We start from the raw sequence: 20,187 nt of genomic DNA, 5'->3' as shown, positions 1-20,187 counted from the left end.
TAAGGTTTGAAAATAGGGGAACATCATTTTGGGTACATCCTCAGATATTCCCTATTTTTAGCTGAGGCATATTCGATCACGTGAAGCGTTTAAACCAACCGCGCGCAAGTGAAAAACTATAAATTGCAATACATTTAGTATATCAAAATTCTTAACGAGGAAAGTTCACCTCAGATTGTATCTGATCTGAGATTATCACAGCTTCCCTCGCATGTCACGTGACGTCCTGTAGAGGTTGCGATAGGGGCTAAGACTGTCACGTAAGGTATATGGTTGAGCAAAACGACTGTTACATAGTTACCTCGCGATATCTTGAGCTGGAAAACGTTATCAGTATAAGTGTCTCTATAAAAAGCCGATCGTAATTTAGATTCTAACATCTTTTACATGCTTCAAGATTCTGATGCCTTTCGACTAATGAAATTCCTATGGGAAAAATAGTTCTACTTTGTGACAGCGATATTCCAAGTCCTTCCTAATATAGGCAAGAGAAACAGGTTCATAAAAATTTTGATCTGCGTTTGGAGAGCCTTTCACATACCAGCCCCTGCTTAGGGCAACTTATGATAATGCTGGATGAGCTGAATAACGAAATGCTACGTGAAAGGTATGTGGTAAATAACGCGGGCTCAAACGCGCGAGATCAAAAATTCAGCGAAATTTGCGGAGAAAAAAGGGGCTAGCGATTAAAACAGAGGCATTTTGTTACCGTTGTAGGCATTTTCCTACTTTCAGTGTTTTTAAGGAGAAAGTTAATTTTGAAAATATTTAGGGGGTGTACAAAGTTTTGGAGATTGTCCTGTAAAAGAAAAGTAGCAAGTAAACAACGCTCAGAAGCAACAAAATAGAAAATCGAACCCGCAATGCAGGCTAAATACAGGCTAAATAAGTTTTAGTGATCAATGGTATCTGCATGGTCAGATCTAGGAAACATGCTGAAAGGATTCTCTCAAAGATTGTATTTAACTTTTTCCCTGATTGAGGCAAAGTCTGTCTCGTTCTTTTATGGAGCTGTCGAATATCTTCGTCTTCCATTTGGGATTTGTGTTAAGCCTAGTTTAATTAACTTACGATACACTTCTTCTGAGTTTTAGAACTGGTAGTTATTAAAACTGTGGATCCATGTTACACACCGAAATCGCTTAGTTTGTTGTCACCTTCGAGTTTCGTGTCACCAAAAGTGATCAGCTGCTGCATCCGTGATGGTATCTTCCGGTGATACATCTATTACGGTTCTTATACCATTCTGCATTTTCGTTTAAGTATGCCTTTCATTACCATGTGTTCTTCTAATAACCAGTTCAATGATGGAGTCGCTGTTGATGTCGTAGCTTTCCAGTGTGCGGCGTTCATCTTCAATTTCTTGAGTGTTAAACATAAGTAGTTGCTGATTTGGCGGTATTCCAATCTCCTCCATTATTTTCATTTTCACATCGTGGATGGTATCTCCAGATACAGCTTCAATTTTGATATTTGTTTTTCCAGATCGTGTCTTCACCTGAAGCAGGAATTCATTTTTTCGTTGTTTCACATCCAGTTGCAGAGATAATTCAATCTGATTGTCGTACTCACTCAAAGGAAGGTGATTGTCTACAACTTCTTTGCCAACAAATCTGAGGCGTTGTTGATCAACTGGAATCCCTTCTCTATCATAGATTATCTTTCTCACGCTCTCAAAATCATCCCCTGGTGAAACGTTTATAAAGATCTTCCTTCCACTAGGAAACTCCACATTTATAAGGATTCTATCAAGTTCGTCCTGGAGTCGCAAATGTACAGAAGATTTGTCTGTGACTTTACATTCATCTAACGTTTGGTGGTCTTTGAGTTCTTGCCTCCTAAAGATCAGATGTAACTGGCTCGGTGGGATACCCAATTTGCTCTGAATTTTCAGTTTCATATTCTTAATCGTATCTGAAGGCTCCACATTTAGAGCAAGGATCTTGCCAGTAAGAGTCTTGACAAAGATGAGTATGCCACCACGAGGATTTAAACTTAAGTATAAGGTCGATTCCGTTGGAACATTGTAGTCACTCAGACAACGGCCATCTTCCAATTGCTTCCCGCCAAAGAGAAGGCGTTGCTGATCCGGTGGGATTCCTTCTACGTCTTCAATTTTTGCTTTCACATCCTTAATGGTGTCTGATGGTTCCACTTCCAAAGCGATCGTCTTCCCAGTCGATAATTTTACAAAGATTTGCATCCCACTACGAAGTTTTAAGAACAAGCTAGAAGTCGCTTCTTTCGGAACACTGTAGTCACTCAGACAAAGGCCATCTTCCAATTTCCGCCCTTTAAAGAAAAGACGTTGCTGATCCGGTGGGATTCCTTCTTTGTCTTCAATTTTTGTTTTCACATTCTCAATGGTGTCTGACGGTTCCACTTTCAAAGTAATCGTCTTTCCAGTCGATGTTCTTACAAAGATTTTCATGCCACTAAGAAGTCTTAAAACCAAGTAAAGAGTCGCTTCTTTCGGAACATTGTAGTCACTCAGACAAAGGCCATCTTTCAATTGCTGCCCGCCAAAGATAAGACGTTGGTGATCTGCAGGGATTCCTTCTTTGTCTTGAATTTTTGTTTTCACTTCCTCAATGGAGTCTGACGGTTCCACCTCCAAAGTGATCGTCTTTCCAGTCACTGTTTTTATAAATATTTGTATGTCACTATGAAGATTTAGGCGTTGTGGCGCACCATTATCTAAAAACAAATATAAAAAGAAATTACATCGGCGTCGCTCAAGATTAGAGATGATATAGCAGGTAACATCATCAAAAGCCCTCATAAATTGGCTGAGTGACTGATTATAGTAAGCTTTATCTATCGAAAATATATTTGAGCTGTCTTTAGAAAGTATTTTTGGATCATTTTAGTTACTCCCAGTACGAATCTGTCCATCAGTAAAAGAGAAGGATAGCCGAATTGAGTGCTCGGGTCACATAAATTACCCTTTTTACAGAAATCTATAGAGAACAATTCTTCAAATTGATGACTTTACATTCTTCAGCCGGCAATTCAAAGACATTTGTTAATTCTGTTAAACTATCGGCTCGAAAATATATATATTACTTTGGGCTAACCCAAGATAAAGGAGTTAGATCAGTTTCCTAAAAATGTCAAAAGGTCGTGAGGTCGTCTCTCTCTGCGTCGCCTCCCCCCGTCCTCGATCCCCATCTCTCGATTAAATAGATAGAGCAGAAGTATTTGATGTGATCATTAAATTTATTGAATGATGCCTGGCTGAATTTGACGAAACAAAAAAAAAAACATAACATGCAAACCTCTGCTAACGTGTTTTAAAGCATTGACGAAGATGATGTCCTATTCATTCGGTTAAAGACAGCTCTCCGAAACATTTTCTGTGTACTCACCTGAACTCTGCAGAAAAAACTCTCGTGCAACAATGTACTCCTCCCTCTGAATAGTTGTTATCAGTTTCAGCTCAGTCAAGTCAAACTCCTTCAAAACGTCCTTTGTCACAAGATATTTCTGAGCCATGTCATTCAAGTGACCTGTGCAATAGTCATACCACAGGGCATCCAGTATCTCCAATGATCTACATAGTGCTGTCAATATCAAACTTCCTGATTGAGCATCTAGGACCAGAACTTTGCGCACATCTGTTAAAAACCGTAGAAATTCATTTCGTTCCTCAGGTTTGGTTGTGTCAACTGTCTGAAAGTACTTGCGCGCGATGAAATTCATAACTCCTTGAGAACCTGCTTCTTCGACGTTTTCTGTTCTTCCCACGAGTGGTAGACCAGCAGATGCAACAGGATCCACTGCCTTACGCTCGTGCCTTCTTGCCTGGGTATCCTGTGTATCTTCAGGCGTTTCTTCTGACGTTCCAGTAACTACCAGCTCGTCGCCACAAGCTTGGGTACCCTGACTGGCTATAACCGCTGTCTCAGATGTCTCAAGTGGCGGATGAGGGTCTGGGATGGTCTCACAATCAATCCGCATTCGAATTTTAACTGTAAGGGGAAAAAGTGTCAGTAACTGCAGCGACTAACCATTCACAACAGAGGCAAAACAAGCAATTAGTATGAGTGGTCGTCCGGCTATAGTCAAGTAACGAGAAATCATTGACATTTCTCCGCTTCAAAAATATATGAAGCCATTTCTGTCATAAAAAGTGTACAACGTGCACCGTACAGGTGACCCTTGTGCGTTACGTAAGTGCTTATGTAAAAGGAAAAATACTTTACTAGTAATAGATATACAGTAAATATCAACATGCTGACCTCCAGCTGAGGAATTGGGTCGCCTACCCAGTTTCAATCGATCTTTGATGTCTTGGGCCTCATCTCGAAACTCTTGCCTCAAGCGCTGCACTTCTTGGGCTGTAGATTCTACTTTCCCTCCAAGCTTATCTTTGATGTCTTGTCCGAAGCGTTGCACTTCTTGGGCTGTAGACTCTACTTTCCATCCAAGCTCATCTTTGATGTCTTGTCCTAAGCGTTGCACTTCATCTTTAATATCTTGCGCTTCTTCTCGAACCTTTTGTCTTACGTATTGAGCTTCTTTCTCCAAATGCTTCATTGAAGATTCTACCTTTTCCAGGTATTTCTTTACTTCTGTATCATTCTGGTACCAGCGCTGCAATTCCTGCTCATTTCTCTTTTCTTCCTCTGTGAGAGGATCTTTTAAAAATGTATCAATAGCATTCTGCCATTCCTTTGCCTTTGCAGGGCTGATTTGACCCGCAACTCCCACCAGAGCCCCGCTGAGTTCTCTCCAAAGAACTGAAAACTCGTCATCTGAGATCTCCATGTTCTCGTTCACATGACCATATATCGAATTGCGGTAATATTTGATTCTAGCTAAATCTGCTTCTAAACTGTCATCTGTACTTGTCGGTAGCGCATCCCAGCCCGTGACAGGAGGAGCAAGGCCGCATATTGTCCTCAGCAACCGGAAAAGGAGAGTTATATCAAAGTCTGTTGACTTTCCGTACATCCCTGGGGAAGGGTACAGGCAGTCCCTCTGTGGTTTGGTGAGCCTTGCTGCCTTAAGTAGCCTCTTCGTGGCTGGATTCTGAAGTGTTGTGGAAAGATTACTTGGTGGACATTTGATGTCAAATGCCTCCCTCAACAGTACAGTACCGCCACTTATCAAAAGCCGAGCTAGACGCTGATAATTATCTCTCCCTTTCGAAGAACGAAGCACCTCATCTGGGTCCAGAGCGGCAGCCATTTAGAAAGAAGGAAAAACTGAGGCGGTATCAGTTATCGGACCGTCCTTACCTCATGACTGCAACCCAAACTGTGAAATAGATCAACGGAGTGAACGGTAGATCTCACAAAAGACAGATATGGCTAATATAAAACGTACCCGCTTAAATAGAATGGATTGATGATTTAAGAGGAGAGGATCAAAACGGATTTTTTTCAATAGTACTTAGACATTTTCATTCCACGATATGTGGGCATGATTTTTCTGGCAAGGAATCAGTGTTCAACAACTTAGATGCGTTTTTCTTAAGCTTAAATGAGAAGAGAAATTGTAAAAAAATACCCTAAATACTCTGATCTTAACCCCTTTAGCAAAAGCGACATATATAGTGGGTCGAACGAGTAATTTGAAATCTCGGGACCTGCACCCTTATTCAAATCACATTTAAAGATAGTTCGCGCAAAAAGTTTATTATCCTCTACTTTTCAAGCTTTTCAGTTTATGACAACACCTAGGAAAACTAAATACGCAAATGACTGTGAAGCCTAATTTCCATTTACTTTTTACTTATTTTCTTTAACAAAAATAAATAGAAGTTTGGGAAGTTCAGCATTAATACGGCTATATAGGTTCCCAGTTTCACCTGGTTGTCAAAAGAGTCTGTTTAAGGAGGTGAAAACATGATTCAATTACAAAATACTTTAAAAACATTTGCTCAAAGAAGGGAAACTAGGCGGGCTAGAATGTGTAGTACATTGCGTGACACAAGGAAGAAAACACTTAGCAGTCACGACGTGGTTGATAGTCACCCACTTCATTTACTCCCTATGATTTACAGGAGTAGATACACACATTTCATATCATCATTCTCTCCTGAGGTGATGCCTTACTTATCAAAACAAAGAGTATCATCTATTCGCTGGAGCGGGGTAATGATAATGAAATAACGACACGCCGGCCGCTCTGATCATTCTCTGAGGAGGAATTAATTGAATTTGACTTCAACCTAAATTTTAACCGAATAGGAACCAAAGGAGCGAGGCTCAAAATAATAGTAATATTCTGATTGAGCTGGTTTGCTAGTCAGTCATCCTTCAAGTATCGCAAACGACATTTCATAGAGATTCGAAACTAATGAAAATCTCTCAGATTTGCATTTCGAAGCTGGTTCATACACGCCACTCACTTAAATTACGCTCATTGGACAGATTTCTCAATCACAAAAGCAATCACTTCAATAGATCTTCAGCAAACCTTAAAATTAAGAGTAGGGAGATTAGCTCATGCAGAGAAAATGTCAAACAGGCTTCTTACCTTTAGAGTTTTTTCCTTCGATTTACATCAAACTACGGTCTGTGATTCTTTAGCGTTGGCAGATATGCAAATTTCCTCTCTCAACCGTGAAAAGCGAAAGTCAATGGGTTCGCAGCGTATCATAGAGGGGGGGAGGAGGTATTACAAGATGATCAACTGAGTTGATAATATACATCGCCACCGTAGAATATGGAAAGCGAAATACTTCGGTAGTACATTTGTTTTCACGCTAGGGAAAACGTCATGTTTTAATAGTGTTTCTTTTTATATTTACGTGTTTTTAAGATCTCCAGCTATCTAGCTATCAGATATGTCGTAAATGTCTTTTTGTAATACAAAAAAAAAACATTTTTGAAAAAGCCTCAATCATTTATATCGCAACGGTCTGTTATATCTTCTTGAGTCTTATAGTCCGTGATCATTTTCTCCTGGATGTTTGTCGGCGATGTTACTCCATGTATTTACTTCTGGAATATCGTCGTCTACATTGCCTCCTGAGATGTCCCTCTATGCAATAAATCTCTTTATAAACTCTCCTGCGCCTGCTATGATTGTATCAGGGTTATCTCCAGCAGTTAGCACCTCGGGATCATTCCCATCTTTCTTAATCTGATCGGGTAATGCTTTTATTGGAATGTTACCTTAGTCAATGTAATATCCTTCAATATTTTTCTCTGGTCTTTTCACTCTTACAATTCCTTCGTCTGGAATGGCGTCCTCTGACCCTTATCCTGCGAGAAATAGTCCTCTAAACTGTTATCCTTTGAACCTACATTCCTTACGTCTCTATTAGAATGCTCTGAACAGTTGTCTTCTACAATGATCTCTTCCGAAATATCCTTCTCTGAGCTGAGTTCCTCTGAATGGTAATCATCTCGATTGGTGACCTCTGAACACACTTATTTATTACGCTCACACACACGTGCATAAACAGAAACAAACAACTATAATTCAGTTGGAATATATGAAAGGTGGCGTTATACCATGTAAGGCGATTGGTAAGCAAACTGAACCTTTCGCTAGCGTTCCTGGTGCAATATTCTGGAGCTTTTCACAGGTTGTCGATTCTTGGCCGATTCCCATACTTCTGCTTCTTTTCATGCCACGTGGAACATGATCTGAAAGGAAATATGAAAAAAATTAAATTATATCGACCTAATTCAAGATTAGCGCTGTAATCTATTCCTACGTCTTAACCCAAATAAATGAACTGAGTGATTCATCACAGTAAGTCTCATCAATCTCAGTTACATTCCTTTCTTTCTAAAGTGTTTTTTATTTGTTTTAGTTACTCCTTGTACGAACTTATCCATCAGTATGAGGGTAATGTTACCCAATTAAGAGGAAACAAAAATATCCTTCTCTCTCGGGTCTACAAAATTTATTTCTCAGACGGATCACCATATATATATATATATATCTCTGCTGGTTACTGAAAGAAATTATTTTTTAATTTAAAATCACATCGAGACCATATAGGTTTGTCAATACTCTTTATCTATCGACCTGTCAGTATATTTACTAGAGCCACCATTAGATGAAGGAATTCGATCAGTTGCCTAGAACTGTGGCCCCCAGGCCCCCTCCAACTGCCTCAATCACCATCCCTCGACCAAATTAAGACAGCACATTCACAAGTATCAGCTCTGAACACTAAATGTCCTAAATAATACCCATCTGAATCTGGTAAAACAACAAATTGGTCAACGGCCTTAAATGTAAACCATCTGAGTGGTAGAAAGAAGTGAAAGAGCTTAGTGGGCGCTCAGTTGCCTCCACGGCGCGAAGTGACACTTTGAAATTGCTACAACATCTGCATGAGGGTATTGACCAAATCGGCCTGGCTAACATCATCAATGAGGCTTTCTTATCGCCAATGCACTGCTTCACACCGCTTCCTGCTGCTTTTTTGTGCACTACTTTCAGTAACTACTTCGAAAACTCCCTTGTTGTATCGGTTGAGTCAGTCCGCAAGAAACTATCAAAGTTGAACCCGTGCAAAGCCAACGGTTCAGACAACATCCCAGGATGGTTGTTAAAGGAACACGCAGACATTTTAGCTGGTACGGTATCTAACATCTTGAACTCCTCGTCCCATGAAGGACGCTTGCCATCGTCATGGAAGCACTCATATGTAGTCCCTGTGCTAAAGCAAAAGCCTGTCCGTGAAGTAAACAGGCACTTACGCCCTATTTCACTAACCCCCATTTTGTCAAAGATGTCTGAAGCTTCTTTTCGGGTGTTTTTCACAGACAAGTTTTTGGCCGATTCTTTCTGAATGGTGTATTCTATCAAATAGCGGCCATATTCAGAGTTGCTTGCCGGCAAATATTAGTCTTCCCCGCTATGAATTAGTATACATGGAAATTATGACACCGACCGCGTTTTGAGAGGCGGCGTCAACAGTCGATCTTTGGCAATTTTGGAGACCATTTTCAAATGAACAAGTTACACTCGGGAGTCAAAAGAGGAGAGTGGTAAATGTTTATGGACACTTTTTAATTCCGGTTATAAAATTAAAGTTTCCTACAGCTATGCAGTTTTCTCCTGGTCCCTAGAATGAGGACAAATAATACTTACATAACAACTCATTAGGAATATCGAATGGCGGGAGTCATGACGCCAGAAGCGTAAGAGCATGTTCAGTCGTTTTTCATCAGCACGAACACAGCAGCAAAATGAGTGCACATGCATTGAGCGTCTAGGCTATGATTCTTCTGCAAACATAGGCTGATGCGTAGCCATGTTACGGCTGCTCAACTTCAGCCATTAAATGCGCACCTGTAACCACAATACGTTTTTGTTGAGAGAGATATGTGACGAAGGAGGGTCGATAGAAACTTTCCTGGAGAAGGCAACCTTTTTTGTTTTGGTTTGGGCTTATCCCCACGAAATAAGAACAAACAATAGAAATTTTAAAAATGTCACCATTTTACCTCGGTAGTGTTACTATGGAAGTATTGTCGTTCCCATTCCTTTGCACGCGTAACTTTCTCGCGAGTTACAAGCATGCGCCTTCGTTTTGCCGCTGTATCGTCAGCACAAACATATTCTAGGTATGATAATACAAGTACCCAATCCTTGTGCTTGGAATCAAACCCCATAGTTATCATAACAAAGTTGCATGTTTTAGGCTTAACCAAGGGTCAAAGAGAGCTTCCACCAATTGAAGTTGCTCTTACTTTTTATTTTTGGTTTTTATTCCAAGACGGAACGGTCTAAGTGTCCTGTCTCAAACCCACATAGTTTCTACAGCAAAAAAGCAAATGGAAGCAAATCCTACTAAATAGAATGCTATTGCATCACACTTACCCTTCCCCCCTACCCCTCCCCCTCCCCCCCCCCACCCCTCTAACAGCATTTCTTCAAATTTCCTAATAGTATGTTGGAATTCATTTACACTCCTTGGACACAAAGAGACAGTGTAGGAGTGAAATGTCTTCTTCATAATTTTTTTTAGCATCACCCCGGCCACGAATTGACCCTGGAATTGAAATTGAAAATAAAAGATGTGTTTTGTCGGCAAAACAATTTGAAAATTAATCTGAAACTAAGAAAAAAAATATAAAGTTAACCAATTTTAACTATCAGCAAAGGTAATTGTTAACTCTTATGAGCAGTACATTATTCTCTTGGGTGGCAAACATTAATATGAACAGTGCCCTAAATTGAGATTATGTGCGTAGATATTTCTGCCACAGAGATCCAAGTTTAGGGTACATTCTTTCGAAATATTGTAGTAACTCAGAGAGAAGCCACTTTTGAGTCATTTCCCGGCAAAGGGAAGACGTTGCTGGTCCGGCGGGATTCCTTCATGCTCTAGGATTTTAATTTTCACATATGCTATGGTACTTAAAGGTTTCACGCACAAAGAAATCGTATTTCCAGTCAATTTTTTAACATAGATTTGCATGCTACCATGGACTGATGACCTCGCGACAGATGCAGGAGTCTTACGACCAGAGCGGTCCACCATCATTTCCCCGGCGATAAGGGAACCCTCCGAGAATGCTTCTTTGTTTCGCTTAGTTTCAGATTCAACATGTGGGACTGTTCCTTCAGTCGCTGAGAGAGGACTTTGCTCTATTGTCAAATCTGAGTCAAGTCCTTCATTTCTGTCCTTGGTCGTGCCGGGTGGATCATGGACTGAAATGAAATGCAACGGATACAATTTAAACTTGACTACGGGTCGTGCAACGAAGACCTTCTCTTTAATTAGGAATGTGTATGTTAAGATCAGTTTCCTATAAAATGTTAAAAGGTCGCCGTAAGGTCTTCTCTGCGTCACATCCATTCATCGTCGATCCCCATCTTTCGATTAAATAGAGAGTGCACAGGTATCAGATCTGGCCATTAAATTTTTTGAATCATACCCTCTGAATCTGGTGAAACAAATTTGTGAACATGTTTGAGGAGGCATGCAAAAAACATAACGAGCAAACCTATGCTCACATGTTTTAAAGCATAGACGAAGACGATACTCTATTGACTCGATTAAAGACAACCTTCCGAAAAACTTTGTATGTGCTCACCTGGAGCCTGCAGGAAAAAATCTCGTGCAGCCATGTACTCCTCCACCTGAATTGTTGTTTTCAATTTCAGCTCAATCAGGTCAAACTCCTTCAGAACGTCCTTTGTCACAAGATATTTCTGTGCCATGTCATTCAGGTGACCTGTGCAATAGTCACACCAGAGGGCATCCAGTATCTCCAGTGAAGTACACAGTACTGTTACTATCAAACTTCCTGACTTGGGATCCAGGACAAGAACTTTGCGCACATCTTCTAGATACCGTAGAAACTCATTTCGTTCCTCAGGTTGGGTTGTATCAACTGTCTGAAAGTACCTGTGTGCGATGTAATTCAAAACTCCTTGTGCGTTGCGTGCTGCATCGGTTCCAACACCTGCTTCTTCGACGCTTTCTGTTCTTCCCGCGAGTGGTAGACCAGCAGATGCAACAGGTTCCACTGCCTCGCGCGTACCACTAGTAACTACCATCTCATGGCTTGTGGTGTGTCTTGAGGCGTTCTTCCTGATGTTCCAGTAATTACCAGCTCGTCGCCACAAGCTTGGGTACCCTGACCGGTTATAACCACTGTCTCTGATGTCTCAAGTCGCGAATGAGGGTTTGGGTTAGTCGCACAACAAATCTGCACTCGAATTTTAACTGTAAGGGGAAAAAGTATCATTATTTGCAGCGACTAGCCACTTACAACAAAGGCAAAGCAGGCTATTAACATGAGTGGTCGTCCGGCTAAAGTCAAGTAACTATATATTAACTAATTGAAATTTTTTTTATGCTTCAAAAATATACCAGGCCATTTCTGTCAAAATAAGAGCACAATGTGCACCGTACAGGTAACCCTGATACGTTGCGTAAGTGTCTATGTTAGAGGAAAATACCTTACTAATAACAGATATACAGAATAAATCAACAAGCTGACCTCCAGCTGAGGAATTGGGTCGGCCATCTATGTCTAATCAATCTTTGATGTCTTTGACGTCTTGCCTCAAGTGCTGCACTTGTTGGGCTGCAGATTCTACTTTCCCTCCAAGCTCATCTTTAATATCTTGGGCTTTTTCTTGAACCTCTTGTAAGGATCGAGCTTCTTTCTCCAAATGCTTCATTGAAGATTCAACCTTTTCAAGGTATTTCTTTACTTCTGTATCATTCTGGTACCAGCGCTGCAATTCCTGCTCGTGCCTCTTGTCTTCCTCTGTAAGGGGATCTTTTAAAAATTTATCAATAGCAGTCTTCCATTCTTTGGACTTCACAGGGCTGATTTGACCCGCAATTCTCACCAGAGCCTCGCTGATTTCTTTCCAAAGACGTGACAACTCATTACCTGCTAATTCCATGTTCTCGTTCACATGGCCGTGTATCGAATTGCGGTAATACTTAATTCTCGCTAAATCAGCTCCAAAGCTGTGGTCTGTATTTAAAGGAAAACAATCCCAGCCCATGACAGGAGGGGTGAGGCCGCATATTGTCCTCAGCAACCGGAAAAGGAGAGTTATATCAAAGTCTGTTGACTTTCCATACGTCCCTGCAGAAGGGTATAGGCAGTCCCACTGTGGTTTGGTGAGCTTTGCTGCCTTAAGGAGCTTTTCTGTGGCTGGATTCTGAAGTGTTGCGGGTAGATTACTTGGTGGACATTTAACGTCAAAAACCTCCCTCAATAGCACAGTACCTCCACTTATTAAAAGCCGAGCCAAACGTTGAAAATTATCTCTCCCTTTCGAAGAACGAAACACCTCATCTGGGTCCGGAGCGGCTGCCATTTTTAAAGAAGGAAAAACTGAGGCAGGATCAGTTACCAGACCGTCCTTACCTCATGACTGCAACCCAAACTGTGAAAAAGATCAATGGAATGAATGATTAATCTCGCAGAAGACAGATATGGCTAATATAAATCGTCCCTGCATAAATAGGTTAGATGGATGATTTAAGAGGAGAGGATCAAAACGGATTGCTTTCAATAATACTTAGACATTTTCATTCCACATCATGTGTGTATGATTTTGCTGGCACGGAATTGGTATTCAGCAACTCACATGCGCTTTTCTGAAGGCTATCTTAGAAGAGAAATTTTACAAAAATACCTGAAATACTCTGATCTTAGCCCCTTTAACAAAAGCGACATATATTTATAGCGGGTCGAACAAATGACTTGAAATCTCCAGACCTTCGTCCTTATTTAAATCAAATTTAAGGATAGTTCGCACAAAAAGTTTATAATCCTTTTACTTTTCAAGCTTTTCAGTTTACGGCAGCGCTGATGAAAACTTAAAAACGCAAATGACTCAGAAGCCTGATGTCCGTTTACTTTTTATCTATTTTTTTATACCATAAATAAATTAAAGATGAGAAAGTTTAGCACTAATACAGCTATTTAGGTTCTGAGTTTCACCTGGTTATCAAAAGACTCTATTTAAGGACTTGAATACATTGTTCAGTCACAAGAGACTTGAAATACGTTTGCTCAAAGAAGGGAAACTAGGCGGGCTGGAATGTGTAGTACATTGCGTGACACAAGACAGAAAACACTTAGCAGTCACGATCGACATGGTTGATTGCCACCCACTGCGTCTACTCCCTATGATTTACAGGAATAGATACACAAATTTCATATCATCATTCTCTCCCGAGGTAACTATGTATGATGCATCACTTATCAAAAACAATTTTTTTATACTTGCTGGAGCAGGGTAATGATAACAAGATAAGGACACGCTGGCTGCTATGATCATTATCTGTAAAGGAATTAATTGATTGACTTCAACCTAAATTTCAACCGAACAGGAACTGAGCGAGGCTTAAAATACTAGTAATATTCTGATTGAGCTGGTTTGCCAGTAAATCATCCTTCAAGTATCGCAAACGACATTTCTTAGAGATTCCAAACTAATGAAAATCTCTGAGATTTCCTATGGGAGCTGGTTCACTTGACTGCGCTCACTTGACTGATTTCTCAATCACAAAAGCTATAACTTCAACAGATCTTCAGTCAAACTTTAAATGAAGAGTGGGAGATTAGCTCATGCAGAAAAATGTCACATTAAGCTTCTTACCTTTAGAGTTTTTTCCTTTCGAGCTACATCGAACTTTAACGTTGTCAGTCTGCAAATTTGTTTTCAGACCCGTGAGAAGCGGAAGTGAATGGGTTCGCAATGTAACATGGAAAAGCTCAACAAAAAAATAACATATGGACAGGGATGGTAGGGCATCGAATTGTCGTCCTTAGGTCAGTTTATCCTTTTCAAGACTTCTGGACATGCAATTGCTACTCTTATTTTGTTCAAAGAATGGAACCCTTCAGAAAAGCATTTATTTATTTTCCTTTTTTCATTCTATCTTTACATGCGCGATGTAGTATCGTTAATGGTTTATTTCTGGTTTCGATCACGGAAAATCACGAGAATCATTCCAGAGACATTCTTGTACAAGCCATTGACAATAAAACGAATTGAATCAATAAAAACAGGATAGGGCCATGATCTATTAGAATGCTCTGAACTTCCACAATGTTCTCTTCCGGAATATCTTCCTCTGAGCTGAGTTCCTCTGAAAGGTAATCGTCTCGATTGGTGACCTCTGAACTCACTAATTTATTACGCTCATACACACGCACACAAACAACCATAATTCAGTTGAAACATATGAAAGATGGCCTTGTGCCTTTTGACAATGACATTTGCGTGGATGAAAAGTAAGGCAATTGGTAAGCAAACTGAGCCTTTTGCTAGTGTTCCTGGTGCGATATTCTTGAGCTTTTCACAGGATGTCAATTCTTGGCCGATTCCCATACTTCTGCTTCTTTTCATACCAAGTGGACCACGATCTGAAAGGAAATATGAAAAAAATTAAATTGCATCGACCTAATTCAAGATTATCGCTGTAACCTATTCCTACTTCTTAACCCTTAATAAATAAGCTGAGTGATTGATCGCAGTAAACTTCATCAATGTCAATTACATTCCTTTCTTTCTAAAGTGTTTTTTATTTGTTTTAGTTACTCCTTGTACGAACTTATCCATCAGTATGAGGGTAATGTAACCCAATTAAGAAGTCACAAAAATATCCTTCTCTCTCAGGTCTACAAAACATATTTCTCAGACGGATGACCATATATATCTCTGCTGTTTACTCAAAGAAATTAGCTTTTAATTTAAAATCACATCGAGACCATAATACTCTTTATCTATGGAACTGTCAGTATATTTACTATTTCAAGCCAGCATTGGCTAAATCTGTCGCTTCAGGGCCACCTCCAACTGACTCAATCACCATTCTCGACCAAACTAAGACAGCACTTTCACAAGTATCAGCTCTGAACATTAAATATCCTAAATAATACACGCGTATAGGCGCATTCCACCCGCCCCATATAGGAAACAATAGGCTGCACTCCTGAGGTCTTCCATGTTTTCGTTGATTGCCTGAATCGCTGGCGTCTTCCCTTCAGCCACACTTCGTGGCTCCTCTAATATATGAACAGTGATTTCTTGTAGGTCTTCCACGGATTTATTTACTTTCGCATCCTGTTTATATCAGTCGAAAAGTTCCTGTACCTATCTTTCATCCTCTGATGTGAGGAGATCGTCCAGGAACTTATCAATAACTACCTGCCAGTCATGCGTCTTTGAAGGGTGGATTTTGCCTGTAATTGCTACAAGGGCTTCGCTGATTTCACGCCACAAAAATAAGAACTGGAAGTCATCTGCTAGCTATATATCAGACTTCACATGATCATACACTGTGATCTGTATTCAACGGTTGAGTATCCCACCCTGTAACGGGAGGGATGAGGCTGCAAATCGTCCCCAGTAATCTGAAGAGGAGAGTGACATCAAAATCTTTTGATTTGCCGTACATCCTTGGGGAGGAGTCTAGACAGTCCCGCTGTGGTTTTGCTGCTTTGGGCTTATCCTCGGTGTAAAAACCTCACAACTGACGTCACGAAACGATCGGCGTCAGTCAGTGGTAAATCAATGGATCATTAGATCAATCAGTAGATCGATGGAACTGTAAATCGATGGAACAGTAGATCGATGGATCGGTAGATCGATGGAACAGTAGATCGATGGATCGGTAGATCGATGGATCAGTAGATCGATGGATCGGTAGATCGATGGATCGGTAGATCGATGGATCGGTAGATCGATGGAACGGCAGATCGATGGATCGGTAGATCGATGGATCAGTAGATCGATGGATCGGTAGATCAGTGGACGGGTAGAAATACTGGAGGAAATCAGCCTGGGGAAGAGGTCTCTCTGTTTGTCCTGGTAAAGAGTTCCGGTAGAAAACATGGCGGTCACGGCCAAAGTGCTAGAGCTATGGTTTTCACAGTTTTTCTTGGTTTGTCTTACGACTCGGAGTTCTTTAGTCAAGGTAAATAAGGAAACAAAAGAATTTATTCGGCTTGTCATTGAAAATAGCAACAGACAAGTCATCTGCTTCTCAAGTGGGCCTGTTCGTGCAATTCCTCGTGGAACGCGTGTCAAGAATGCAGTTGGTGATTCCCCCAGTGCTTTTCTGGTACCAGATGTCTTGTTGTGGGATCCGCTGTTACATTTTCCAGAGCTAGTCCTTCTCTGTCCTACCATAACCATAACGTATCATGACATACTTGAGGCATACTTAATGCTGGCCAGTAAGCGATCGCTTGAAAACACTGTTCTGTGACTTGAGGGCTGGGTCGCGAACTTGAAGAAAAACTGTTGTAGACGCGTTTTGCACTGCAAAACGGCCCAGGTAAGCATAGAATTTTCTTCTTTATGTCTTCTTTCGAGACTTCCAGACGTATTGCTGAAGCCCCTTGTTTCAACTGCAAACACTGTCATAAAAGAAAACAACAGAAAAATTTTGGAGCTCGTAATTAACAAAATTAAATTTTGTAAAATTACCTAAAATAGCGTGACCTAGCCCCTTCAATCGAACATTCGAAAATCGAACCAAATCGAACTCAATCCGTGGATTTTGTCCAAGGATTCAAAAGTTACGGTGGAAAATCTTCTCGTCATAACTTGGTCTAGGAATGAAAACTGCAGACTTTGAAACATGATCTTCGCCTTCCTTTACGTTAAAGCTGAAATGCTAGGGAGTCTTTTACTACGTATTCAAGGCTAAGCGACAGTGCATCTGAATGCATTCCTGAATTTCTGCGTGTACTAAAAACACGTGCTACAATCCCGGGTATACAGAATTAATTGGAGCCTCCAAGAACTTGATTTTGAAAACCAGTTTTACCAAAGATTAAGAGTTCAGAAATAATGCAATGTCCGATTGAGTTCGACAAATAAAAAAGAAATGAACACTTACTGCTTCAGCAACTCCTCCGAAAGCGAGAAGGGTGTCGTGCAGAGTCAAGGCCATGTTCATGGTGCTTTCGCTGATTGTCGTTGGGGTTGGTCCAGCAAGTTGATTTAAGGCCTTGTCAAGACGATGCCATAGCACGTGAAGATTTAGGGCCAACCTGAGGGCGTTTTTCCCTGTTTTGGCGTTGCACTCAGGATTAAACGCACCGACTGAAGATGGCATATTGGTCTTCCCCTTGCAGTATTTTATGTACAGCTCGCGGGCGGTTGCAGTTAATGTGTATTCGACAGGGTTTTCCTGGTGGTGCTCTGTGTAGATATGTTCATACACCGTCCCTAAGCCTTTCAATGGACCTTGCTGGATATCAGAGGAACACTGTTCCATCTCTTCAATTTCCATTTGGTGGCGATCCTGGTACATAATTAAGACGCGATCCGCAAGTCCGTTGCGGCAAGCGACAACGTTTGGCCATATTTCAGTCAAAAACCTTCGAGGTGTTGTGAAGGTCGCCATACTCATACGCGCACTCTGAACGCCCACCCGCTTTCATTTGCCCTTAACGGAATACCAATAATCGCCGTCGTACAGCTTGCACATACGCTCCATTGTCAGACAAGTATGCGATGCTGACTTCGACGTTGAAATCAGTTTGCTCAGGAAGGTATAACCTTCATCAATGCACAAGACGGGAACACATTCCCCGGCGGCACTTTTTTGGAAGTTCACAAAATGGTTAAAGAGACCATTCGACGACGTTTCGTCAAGCAGAATGCTTCGATCAATTCGTAGCTCCAAATGCGAAATTAACGGTCCCACGCATCCAATGTTGCAGGCGGGGGTTTTTCCAGCTCCGGATGGAGCCAGGCCCAACATAAACAGATTTCCCTTCTCTTGAAAGGAATCAAGCAGCTTTACTGTGGTGTTGCCAATTAATGCACTAGTGCATGGCAATATTCCAGCCAAGAGTAGCACCGGTGAGGTACCGTGGCTTTTCGAGTATACTTTCAGCCATTCGTGAATGTGGGCCGGAGCAATTTCGTCCCATGGAATGTGGCTTTCGGCAAGCTTTTTCTCAAGATCGCTTACTGAATTTACCTCTCCAAATCCTCCAACAGCAGCCATTGTGCGCGAAATGAAAGACGCTCTCAGGGAAAACTCCAAACAAAATACACGTGGGAATCTCACCTTTTGATTGGTTCGTGTGATGTTTTTGTCACGTTAAGCTGACACAATACCTTCGCGGGTCCTTCGAAAAAAAATCGTACGCGTGTTGTTTCGAAGTTAACTACCACAAACTATATATCAATAGAAAGGTTATGAACTGCAGATTTCGAAAAAAAATATCCACTATGTATGCAGAGCCTTCTTTAAGAAGTTAGAAGCCAGTAAACAGAAAAAGATCGATTGACATTCCGCTGAATTAATCAGGTATCAAACACCATCGCTTCTTCAAAAGTACTGCACAGTATCAATCAGCAAGGATCAGTCTCTAAATGTGTGTCAGGATTTCTCTGGTTTCTTATTGGTTATCTTTTTATAGACACGCAAAGTTTTTGTAGCGGATAATTTGCCGACCCTGTGGCGTTTGCGGCCGTAAAATGAGAAATATCTAAATTAAAGCTAATCCCCGACACGCTTTTATTGTTTGATGTTTAATGAATTTTCAGGCCAAATTTCATTAAAATCTGTCGATTCTACACATGTCACGCCTTCACCTGAGATGTATGTCAACATGACATGCCACCAGCCAAGCAATTCCAATGGTGTGACAGTCACGTTCTCCTAATTATAAAGTTCACCTGGCGATCGCAATGGGAAAATAAGCAGACGAAAAATACGGTTGAGTTTCATTATACGTGTTTTCTTCGAGTTGCACGTTTGAAGGTTGATCAAACCAAACAACACCCAAGACACTGTCGAACTAGCATTCCCTTTTGCGTTCATTTTTTCGCTGCGCAAGGACTTTTCTCTATTCTTTAGAACTCGTTTCATGATCTCAGTGTAGTCAACTTTAAGTAAAGACAATTGAAGAGCCACGTAGTGAAATCGCATGTAACCAAAAGAAATGCTTATGAGTTCTCGGAATAAGAGCTCCCTGCACGAGGACATTTCGCACGGAAAGTTCGCCCGGGAGTCAAGGCACTGTGAGGAATATGGCACCTATCCATATTCTATTAACTTTTATATAAAAATTTTATATAAAACCCCTTTTTTTCGAAATATCTCGTGCGCGTTTTAAGATTTTGCTTTCCTTTTTTGGTAATGTTAGATTTTCACTTTCAGTGGGGAGACAAATTTTCAACAAAAAGTAGCCCTCTGAAGATATAGTGTACCCTACTGATCCACTGATCTACTGATCTAGCGATCCATCGATCTACTGATCCATTGATCTACTGATCCACTGATCCATCGATCCATCGATCTACCGATCCATCGATCTACCGATCCATCGATCCATCGATCTACCGATCCAGCGATCTACCGATCCATCGATCTAGCGATCCATCGATCTAGCGATCCATCGATCTACCGATCCATCGATCTACCGATCCATCGATCTACCGATCCATCGATCTACCGATCCATCGATCTACCGATCCATCTACTGATCCATCGATCTACCGATCCATTGATCTACCGATCCATCTACTGATCCATCGATCTACCGATCCATCGACCTACTGATCCATCGATCTACCGATCTAGCGATCCATCGATCTAGTGATCCATTGATCTAGTGATCCATACTGATCTTCCATCGATCCATTGATCTACTGATCCATTCATTAGCGATCAAGCCCTGGCTGTCATAGATGCTGTGACGTCAGTTGTGAGGTTTTTACACCGAGGATAACCCCTGCTTTGAGCAGCTTTTTTAT

General features: G+C 41.0%; 2 protein-coding genes and 1 pseudogene across 3 annotated transcripts; all 3 read right to left on the bottom strand.

Annotated features, from left to right (window-relative positions):
• Nucleotides 1-1,137: 1,137 nt before the first annotated feature.
• On the bottom strand, nucleotides 1,138-5,193 carry LOC131797477 (uncharacterized). Its single transcript, XM_066159914.1, has 3 exons — nucleotides 4,242-5,193; nucleotides 3,369-3,971; nucleotides 1,138-2,817 (listed from the first exon to the last, which is right to left on the bottom strand). Exons 1-3 carry the CDS (start codon nucleotides 5,191-5,193, stop codon nucleotides 1,259-1,261), a joined length of 3,114 nt encoding a protein of 1,037 aa, XP_066016011.1. The 3' UTR covers nucleotides 1,138-1,258.
• A 4,665-nt stretch (nucleotides 5,194-9,858) lies between these two features.
• LOC131794554 (uncharacterized) lies at nucleotides 9,859-14,125 on the bottom strand. 2 transcript variants are annotated; one of them, XR_010715951.1, is made up of 4 exons: nucleotides 14,059-14,125; nucleotides 11,931-12,837; nucleotides 11,019-11,653; nucleotides 9,859-10,632 (listed from the first exon to the last, which is right to left on the bottom strand). XR_010715951.1 is itself a non-coding variant. In XM_066159917.1 (2 exons), the coding sequence occupies exons 1-2, from the start codon at nucleotides 11,482-11,484 to the stop codon at nucleotides 10,253-10,255; spliced, it is 846 nt and encodes a 281-aa protein (XP_066016014.1). In that variant the 5' UTR covers nucleotides 11,485-11,649; the 3' UTR covers nucleotides 9,859-10,252. The 2 variants fall into 2 exon arrangements, 1 of the variants encoding a protein (XP_066016014.1); XM_066159917.1 differs by lacking the exons at nucleotides 11,931-12,837; nucleotides 14,059-14,125 and having other exon boundaries at nucleotides 11,019-11,649.
• Nucleotides 14,126-14,604: 479 nt separating this feature from the next.
• On the bottom strand, nucleotides 14,605-17,914 carry LOC136277662 (uncharacterized; annotated as a pseudogene).
• Between the last annotated feature and the right edge of the window lie 2,273 nt (nucleotides 17,915-20,187).

This window comes from Pocillopora verrucosa, chromosome 13 (genome assembly GCF_036669915.1).
Source record: "Pocillopora verrucosa isolate sample1 chromosome 13, ASM3666991v2, whole genome shotgun sequence".
Taxonomy (NCBI): domain Eukaryota; kingdom Metazoa; phylum Cnidaria; class Anthozoa; order Scleractinia; family Pocilloporidae; genus Pocillopora; species Pocillopora verrucosa.
Note: the sequence above shows the minus strand (reverse complement) of the source record. Positions and strands in the feature narration are given on the sequence as shown.